This window comes from Ipomoea triloba, chromosome 12, assembly GCF_003576645.1.
Source record: "Ipomoea triloba cultivar NCNSP0323 chromosome 12, ASM357664v1".
Taxonomy (NCBI): domain Eukaryota; kingdom Viridiplantae; phylum Streptophyta; class Magnoliopsida; order Solanales; family Convolvulaceae; genus Ipomoea; species Ipomoea triloba.
Genome location: NC_044927.1, coordinates 8,286,671 through 8,297,549, shown reverse-complemented (window position 1 = coordinate 8,297,549; position 10,879 = coordinate 8,286,671). Strand labels below are relative to the sequence as shown.

The window sequence follows — 10,879 nt, the reverse complement described above, 5'->3', positions numbered from 1 at the left end:
GATTAAGCACAAGAGTGTTTAGTGTTTGAAAGCTAACCCAAGCATAGTAAGGAATGTGCACGAAACATAATGAAAATAAGGAACAAAACGTTGTAAACAATCAATTGGAAAGGAGGATTTGGATCTTGCAACTCATATAGGTATCCTTGATTTCCTAAGATATTAGGCTAGCAACACATAGATAATGAAAATGAGATAAGGTCACCAACACCACCGCCACTCTCGTGGTCAATGGACTCACTCCTTAGACCGTAATGTCATCCTTGTGATCACTAGGCTAGGAGAGGCATTTTGTCAAACACGTTATGTGCCTCTTATCTTCCACTTCTCCCTTTTCTCAAAGGTGAGAGGGAAATGTGCTAGGCTAGGCTAAGGAGTAACTCTACTCTCGTAGATGAGACTCCTTCTCCAAACACCTCTCATATAGGTTGATCACCCCTACACAAGAGTCAAAGTGGATCACCACTCACACAATCAAACTCATAATAAAGCAATTGCAAAACTTAATTGATCAATTCAAAGCTCAAGAAAAGCAATTGCAAAACTTAATTGATCAATTCAAAGCTCAAGAAAAGCAATTGCAAAACTTAATTGATCAATTCAAAGCTCAAGAATATCCATACAACATTGTAATTGATCAATTCAAAGCTCAAGAATATCCATACAACATTGCTCAATCCAAATCCACAAAGATCTATCTAATCATACTTGGAATTGAAATAGCAAACGACAAAAGTAATAACAAGAAATTAAAAGGAAGACTTAGCTAGGAATTGAACTTTGAATTTGAACTTGAACATGAAATTGAACTTTAATCTTGAACTTGAATGTAGATCACAATCTTGCAACAATGGAATTCTTCTCTAATTCTAATCTAAACTAAGAATTGCAATGTGGAGTGAATTGGGAGAGATCTCTCTAGGCTAATCCTAGAGAGAGAAATATTCTAAGGTGTGGAATGGTGAATCTAAGTCTAAGTGTCTGAAAATTGGCTCAATCTCCCTTATAAACTTGCAAAAACCGCCCAACTTCGCGATGGACGCACGGTTGGACGCTCGTCCACTGCGCGTCCAGCGTGCCTGCTGCTTCGGCTTGCGTTTGGACGCGGGCGTCCGCCCCGGCGTCCGATTTCACGCTCTCTGAACTTTGGTTCGGCCTCTGATGGACGCGGGGTGGACGCGGGCGTCCATGAGAGAGCTCTCTGATTCTGCTCTGTTTCTGCTGTTTTGGGACGTTGGACGCGGGCTGGACGCACGTTGGACGCGCGTCCACTACGCGTCCAAGGCCTATTTTGCCTCCCAACTTCGGTTTGTAAATCCTTCTCCGAAATATTGCCATTTTCCACCTTTTTGCACTTCTTTTTANCTACAAAACAATTAACAAAGCGTAGAACGGGGTACTAAGACAATATAAAGCATTTTAAGGCAATTTAAGACTAAACCATTCATAAAAGCCTTAACTTGTACACTAAACGATCCACAAATAACCTTATAAAAGTGGTGTCTTTTACACTTATCAGTACCTCTGTAGGTATAGTGCATGACTATTGTCATTTCACTGGCAGGTTTTGAAACTCTTAGGTGGAATTTCTTTTATTTTATTTTTAATTAGTGATCCATAAATATTTGTCTTACAAGAAACCTACCCTAAATTTTTAAGGCAATGTAGAAGTAGAGATCAATTTTGAAAGTAAGTTCGAATTGCAAACGTATAGAGAAAATAGTAATGAATTACAAACATGATAATATAGTAGTGAGATCACTTTTAAAACTGAGATAATATTACAAAAATACAAATAGCGTTACATCAAATAGAATACGAGACTATGTCCTCTATAATAAGTACAACTATTAGAAAATTAAATATATTTTATTGACCATACATAATTAATCCACAATATATTGATTCAAAGTATTAAACTCCCATCTTGTAATCAACGACCTTCAGAGATAATGGGGTTCATAACTGAAGAACGGCGTGAGCCTATCTTCTCTCCGGAAAATGTAAGTGACGAAACAAAATCATCAAAACCTTCGCTTCGAGAAACAGTGAGGCCAGCTGTGGAGAGAGTGAGTATTGATAGCTCTGGTAGAGCTATAGAGCCCTCCAAATATCGAACGACTTGTCGAATGGTAGGCCTGAATTCTATATCTAGCAGAGAACACAACAATCCAAGCTTTAAGACAATATTTGCTTCATCAACGACATAATTTTCTCCAAGTTTAGGATCAACCGTATGCAATATTTCACCTCTACTCCACAATGAAAACACCCACTCCACCAAAATAAAAACATCATTTGGAACTTTTTGCTCTATAGGCCTTCTGCCACATGCAACTTCAAGTAAGAATGCTCCGAAAGCAAACATATCAGAGCTTGGTGTAGCCTTGCCTGTTCTAATATGTTCCGGGGCAAGGTAGCCATGAGTGCCTACAACATGTGTAGTTTGAGGATCAGTTCCATGATCATACAATCTAGCTAGACCAAAGTCTCCTAGTCTTCCATTCCACTCACTATCCAGTAAAACATTACTAGACTTTATATCTCTGTGAACCACCACTTGCTCCCATTCTTCATGTATATAGAATAGACCTGATGCCACTCCTTTGATTACTTGAAATCTTTGGTCCCAACTGAGGGTGCGTATTGGTTTGTCAAACAAATATCTGTCAAGACTTCCATTAGGCATGTACTCATAAACCAAAAGCAACTCCCTTTTACGTCTGCAATACCCGAGAAGAGGAACTAAATTCCTATGACATAGCCGACCCATGCTAGCAACTTCAGCAATAAAGGCTCTCATTCCTTGTGTTGATTGATGGTAAATTTTCTTCACAGCAATCTCACCTTGCTTGTTAGGCAACACGCCTCTATAAACACTCCCAAAACCGCCTGCCCCCAATATTTCTTTGGCTGAAAATCCCTTGGTAGCATAGTACAATTCTTTGTACGTGAACCTGTGAGGTCCATAGTCGAGTTCCCAGTCCTCAACCAACTCTGCAAACTTCCTCTTCCTGTATACATAATAACCCACTCCAAGAGCAATAATAATCAGAAAAAATATTGTAATCACAGGCACCCCAATGACTAGAAATCTAGATTTTCTCTTAGGCCCCACCCGTGGAAGCTTTGGAAGTTTAGAGGGGTCTAGTTCTTGAGCAATGCCATTCATTTTGAAGCTCCACCCTAGAACATATTGGGATGATGCAATTGAACCAGTGGCCGATGTGAAGCCGAGAGAGACGGTTTCTAGTATGTCCAGAGAAATATCATGGGGGAAAGACAAAAGAGGCTTACTTGGTTTACCCACACTGAGAGGAGCCACAGTGACATTCATTTGCTTAGCTCTGCCATCATATTCCACCCAAACTTGTATTGGCTTGCCGCTTCCAAGACTAAGGTTATGAAATTGGTTGCCCTGGTAGTACCCTGCTGGTTTTGCTAAAGCTGATCTCAAGCCGTTGATATCGATTCCTACATGGTTGTTATCGATATCATCAAATTGAGGACTCTGGGTGGTATCAAACTCCACTGCCACCACATGGTTGGTAGCATTGCCATAGGAGTTTGTTTCATTGAAAAGCCCAAAATATGGGTACGGAAGTGCTCCAGGAAGACCTCCTGGTGGTGTAATCGCAAAGGTAAGGCCGTGAGTGAACGGAGCGGGAAACTGGGGCACCATAGCACAGACAAAGGTGGTGGAGAAGGAGAAAGCTGAGGCGTTGGGTGAATTCTTGAAATTGATAGGCATGGGGTAAAAGGCACGGCCTATCTTCAACGTGGCTTCATTTGTTAGCCTGAGTAAGACATTGGAAGTGATCTGGGCTACTCCGTCCAGGCTCAGATTGGCCGACCTAAATCCGTTGTATGTGAATTCGATCTCCCCAGACGTTGCATAGCAAAGTTGAGCAGCAGCGATGGCTACCAATATTAGAAGCTTGAGGCACATCATATCGTTTCTTTACGTTGCAGTATCAAAGAAAGACTTCTCAAACACTATACAAATGCTAGTGTTCTTTGGCTACCAATACCGTTGCTAGAAACCGTACTATATACTGTCCCAGCATTTATGTTTGGCATTATTACCAATACGATTTCTACCAACCAATCAATCCTATACATATGAGAGAGTAAATTCGGAATTTAATTGATGAATCAGGAGTCAGGACAGTTGACTGCAACCTGACTAAGTCCTTAGGTAACAGGCAAATTATTGTGTGTAGAACACAGCTGCGGGATCACGATCCAAAATGTAGTTGAATTTTATAAGTTAGAATAATGTCAATTATGAATTAAAATAGTGTACTTTATGTATGTGTTAGAATAATGTAAATTATGTATTAGAATAATGTATTTTATGTATTAGAATAATGTAGATTATGTGCTTAAAATAATGAAACTTCTGGGGTAAGATAATGTAATTTATGAATTAGAATAATGTACATTCTGTTTTAGAATAATGTACATTATGAGTTATAAAACTATATGTTGAAGTGGATTGCGTAAAAGAAAATTTACGCGAAACTACCTCATTTTTGGGCCGCGATCCACGTAGCTATTTGGACCACGGTCCACGCAATAACTATTGTTAGGTAACCAGGCCACTTAATTGGCGTGGTCCATGCTTACACAAAAATAACAATTGTTATATTGTGGATCACAATCTATCGTGTGCATCATAAACCCTGTTCAGATTATGTAATTTAGTTAACCTATAATATACAATTAACATATTATGTAATTTTTTAGTAATTTTTTATTATTTTTAAATTTAATTTTTTGGGTTCAATAGTACTTTTAATGTAGTTTCTAAACATATAAATTTTATATATTAATGCTAAACTTAATATTATGAAAAATTAGATTAAAAATAACTTCAGTCAAGCCTAGCTCGTTAAACGAACCAGACAACCAAAATAAGACGGAGGTAGTAGTAGTAGTAGTAGTAATAATAATAATAATAATAATAATAATAATAATAATAATAAGTGGTGGTGGTGAATGGTGATGGTGGTGGTGGTGGTGGTGGTGGTGGTATGATGGGGGTGGTTGCAGTGGTGATGGTGGCGACGGCACTGGTGGTAGTGGTAGTTGTGCTGGCGAGGTGGAAATAGTGGTGGTCAAACATGTCAATGCTATATTAACATGACTATACTGCCAAGTCATCATAGTCAAACATGTCAATGCTATATTAACATTGGCCACAACTCCGTCTATCGTGGTTAGTATTTTTTATTTTACTAGTATTTTCGCCCGTGCGTTGCACGGAATGGATTTGTTATAATATTTAAAGAATATTTGGATCAATATACAATTATATATATTATAACATCGAATATTATATAGCGCAATTGATGAAATTGATTGGATCGATTATGTTTTCTGATGTTTTCCTTTGAATTAGAACAAATAATTGTCCAATTACCCGGGCGTGGATAAATTTTTTTTATTATATATTGAGATAATAAAAATAAAGATGAAATTATAAAAAATTCTAATATTGAACGTGTACATTTATTTGATTATAAGATTAGTACAAAAATATTACTCAATTAATTGAATAATATATGACTTGTTTGTCTAAAATTATCTTAAAAAGATCTATAAGTAATATGACTTATATAATTATATTATTACTAAAATAAATATGAGAAAATGAGAAATAAATTAATTGTAATTATTATAAAAATAAATTCAACGACCAATGCTTAACTTAATTATCATAATAATTATTAGGCAATTATTATTAGTCAATTACACTAATATATGTGTAATTATACTTTTATACTTTAAGTATATTCATTTTCCCCATATTGCATTTAGTTTTATCTTCCTCCTCCATATTTGAATGAATTAATTTTGATTATTATAAAAATCTAACAACCCATGTTCAATTAATTTTTTTAAAGTTTAAATAACTTAGAGTTTTCAAAAGGAAAGTATAATTAACTATTAAAGTTTTTAAATAATTTTCAGTCAATTAGTAATATCCTTTTCTTTTCCCGATAAATGATTTTACTTTTATTAATAGTGTTGATACGTGAGTATACATATTATCAATTTATAGATATTAGTTAATTTCTATTTTACATTTTCTTAACAAATAAGCTTTATTAATTATTTGACCAATAAAATATTTCATTAATTGACTACAAAAGTTTAGGCGGGGAATGAAATAGGAGGATTTTACTTTTATATATAGTATAGAATATAGATTACGATCTTTTTATATTTTAAATCAATTAGTAATATCATTTTTCTCGGAATAATGGTCAAATAAACCACTGAACTACACACAAAACTGCAATTAAGCCATCGAACTCAAAAAGAATGCAATTGGATTCCTGAACTATATAAACTCATGCAATTAAGTACAAATTGACATGTTTTCAAAAAAAAAAAATCCAAATTGACCTGTTTACCTACAATTGTGATGACATGGTGGTTACTAATTTTAAAATAAACTTTTTAAATAATTTTAATTAAAATAATTAAATAATAATAATAATAAAATTTAAAAAAAAAAACAGACGTCTCCGGCAGTTCTTCTATTTTTTTTAATTTTTTTTTAATTATTAGTGCCGATTGTTATGTGTAAATTAATATCAGGCAACCTTATCTAGGAAAAATGAAAAGAATTACGTAGTAATATTTACCTAATTTTCATTCCATTTTTAATTGATGATGTAGAATATTATTATTGAAATATTTCCGTTTCATTTGTAATTTCCGTTCCTTTTTTAATTTATCTTTAATATTGTTTATTAATTTCCGTTCCTTTTTTAATTTATCTTTAATATTGTTTATAATATGCCTTTATTATTTATGATGTAGAATGTTTTCCTTTTTAATATGCCTTTATTATTTATGATGTAGAATGTTTTCCTTTTTAATATGCCTTTATTATTTATGATGTAGAATGTTTTCCTTTTTAATTAAATTGCAATGATATGACCATTTCCTTTTTCATTTTAGTTAATTATGGATATTTTTTTTTTACAGTCAATTATTAATATTCATTTCCTTTTATATATTTAATCAATTAGTAACATCAGATTCATTTTTAGTCGATTTTTTTTTCCAGTTAATTAGTCAATTAGAATAATAGATCCACTGGTATTTTACCTAATTTCTGTTCTATTTTTAATTAATGATGTAGAATATTATTATTGAAATATTTTCATTCTATTTTTAATTTACCTTTACTATTGTTTAAAATTTAAAATATGCCTTTACTATTCTTATGTTTTTATATATAGTATAGATTAATATTATGCTAATTATGACGTCCATGTATTATGAATAAGTATGGTAATTAAGGAGTATATATTATAATTAAAAAATAATGTATATTTTAATTTCGTTTAATTATGGACGTAATATGTGTATGTTTAATTTTCTTTAATTATGTCCGTAATATGTGTACCATTAATTTCTTTAATTGATTAGATAAAATTACGGCAAGTATAAAAAACCGTTTAATAAAAGTATAATGTTTGAACTAATTTCTCAATGACCATAATTATTAAGATTTTATTCCAAAGTAACCATTAGCATAATTTTATATGTGTAATAATCTGTGAATTGAAATAATTTACATAATTGTATGGATGTAATAATATGTGAATTAGCATAATAATACGTGAATTGAAATAATTATCATAATTTTGTTAATCTCCTCTAATTATGGATGTAATATATGTATTATCAATTTCGTTAACTGATTTGATAAAATTTATATTACGAACAACAATATTAATTCATTAGTTGTCATAATTTTTAAGATTTTATTTAAAAGTAATCAAATGAAATGCACGGGTAATTGACATTATCTGAAGTAAAAATATATAAAATTATCGTAAGAATGAAATCTCTATGTTTAATGACCATAATAAATTTAGATGTTAAATATAGTGTAATTACCACGGATTATTTAGATGGTAAATAGTATATGGTAATTACCTATATAGATTAGCATATTAAACGGATTAACATATGGAACAATGTTATAAAAAAAGGAAGGAAGCCTTTTAGATAAAATATATTAGGAATAATATCAATTAAATAAAATATCATAGGAATTTCTCAATTCTATATTTATAATTACCTTTATAAACAGATTTAATAGGAAAATTTAGTTATAAACTTATATTAAGAGTTATGGATTATTATTATATTATTATTATTATTATTAGGAAAATTATATTAAGAATTTTAGATTATTATTACTACAAAGTATTATATTATTATTATTATTATTATTATTATTATTATTATTATTATTATTATATTAACATAATAGATTTTAAATCGAGACTACAAAATTTAATATTATTATTTCATTTATTCAAGTATAGTAATCACCATGTTTTAACTAATAAGTGTGAATTAGTATTGTGCAATTAATGATAAAGATTAATAATAATTGGAATCAACAATCAATGATACAATGACCCATGTTTAGCTTCCAATGCACCATTTTTTATAAAATGAAGAATTGGAATGAATAATTGAGGATTTATTCAAGTATAGTAACCACCATTTTTACCAAATTACATAAGCATCCGTAAATGGGGAAGATCAAGATTGCAAATTCTACAATATATAGATGAGCATCCGTAGATTGCTAGTTATTTTGCACATTGCAACTAAAAAGATGGATAGTTAAATAAGGTATTATCATTCAAAATCTTGTAATACAAAGTTACAATACAATGTTTTTCCATTAGAAATTACCAATCAAAGTAATGTGATTAAAATATATAATTATAGAAAACATTTGATTGTTCACTACAATCACTCTGAAAATTGTAATTTTACATACGCGATACGCCCATGGCAAAATTGGCCTAGCTACTTGAAACCTTATCAGCAAAAATTAAAGCATATTGAGCTGTTAAAATCAAACTAAATCACAGTACTACAAAATACTCTATGGAATGCAGACTACACCATAAGGATCTCCAACATGCATAATGAATCAACTAAAAATTAAATCATACCGCATACCATAACAATTCTACGCGTGTTAAAGTTCGATCTTCGACTTCGTAGAATTACAGATTATAGATCTCTAACTAATAGTGAGAGCACAGATATTGGTACGTTGTGAGAGAAGAGTCATTTCTCATCATTATATAGTGGAGGATAAACATAATATGGAAGATTTTTCAAAAGGAAAGTATAATTAATTTTAATTTTATGTAAATATAGATGATTGATATGTAAAAATTTTACTACAATATTATATAATTTTTTCATTCTAATATAGTTAATTACATGTCAATTATATAAATATATATAGATATATAGATATAGATATAGATTATCATATCACTAATCACCAATCACCAATTAATTAATTAATATACAATATCAATCTATAAAATATAAATATTAATATATAACAATATACCATATCACTAATCACCAATCACCAATTAATCTATTACCATATATAATCACCAATCACCAATTAATTATTCTTTTTTAAAATAATCACCAATTAATTAATTAATATTATATATTAATATATATATATTAATATATTAATATTAAGAATAATACCATATACCATATTATCAATTATCAATTATATATCACCAATCACCCATCACATTAATATTAACAATATTACCATATTATCATTATCATTATATATAACCATAATAATATTATAGGATGGATAATTAATAAAATAATAAAATAAAATAAATAATAAATGATTTTACCAAAATACCCCTAAGTTTTGGGGGGAAAATTTGGGAGGAGGAAATTGTTTTTATATATAGTATAGATTAGGGTTCATGCCCGGTAGACCATATAACGGTTGTTGTCCAGTGGTTGAACGCATATTTCACGGCACGTTGATTGAGAGTGTGAAATCAAAGCAAGGTAAGAATCTGTGTATGCTTTCCATCCTATCAATCTATATTATAAAATCTGTGTTTTCTGCAAAATGTCTCATGCCACCCCAATCTTCTACGCCCAATATAATCATTATTCAGAATTTTAATTATGTTTATATTGTAAATTCAATATTTAAATTATTTTCATATACTAAATTCAACATTAATATACTAAATAATCATAAATTCAATACTAGTAATCCAATCAAATTCAAAAAATATATTTAAAATTTGAGATATATATAACGTTCAAATGCGAACCTGCAAATTTCTAAAGGAATGCACAATAATTTTTACATGAAATACACGATAACTACTTTTATTTATTTATTAAAGGTTTGATGCTTGGCTGCCAAATGGCATCCAGGATGGCCATTGGCGCTTTGCCGTTTGCATGCCAACAACTGTCATCCCAATCACTTGTGACTTAATAAGTTGGACTAAATAAATGCAAAATGCATGAGAAGAAATGGGTATAGAATTATAAATACAATATATAAGTTTTTTTTTTGAAAGTAAAAACTTAATTCATTAAATCATACGAAACATAATCAACAAGAAACATAGGAGGAGTGTCCAACCACTGCCTGCAACTTGACTCGAAAACGGCCTCTCGAGCAACACTGTGGGCGACACAATTGGCAGATTCGCTTAACAAAACAGAAATCAACACCAACAATACATAAGTTATTATATTTCATTAGACTAGACCACGGTTCGGTTCCGGTTCGCGGTTCCAAGATAGCCGGAACTGGAACCGGAACCTTATCTTAAAGGTTCTTGTCCGGTTCCTGAACCGGCGGTTGCTAACCGGACATTTTATTATTATTTTTTAATTTTTTTATGTTATTTCATATTTTATTATTTAGTATTTATATATATATATATATATATTATATATTTGTTGGTTTTGGGAGGTTCGCAAATCGCAAGGGACCAGCCTGGCAGACTCCAGAGGGGCTATGCATATT

At 31.1% G+C, this 10,879-nt stretch overlaps 1 protein-coding gene across 1 annotated transcript; it reads right to left on the bottom strand.

Moving 5' to 3' along the window:
- Window positions 1-1,755: 1,755 nt before the first annotated feature.
- Window positions 1,756-4,000, bottom strand: LOC115998697 (L-type lectin-domain containing receptor kinase IV.2-like). Its single transcript, XM_031238332.1, has one exon. It carries the CDS (start codon window positions 3,950-3,952, stop codon window positions 1,934-1,936), a length of 2,019 nt encoding a protein of 672 aa, XP_031094192.1. The 5' UTR covers window positions 3,953-4,000; the 3' UTR covers window positions 1,756-1,933.
- Window positions 4,001-10,879: the final 6,879 nt, after the last annotated feature.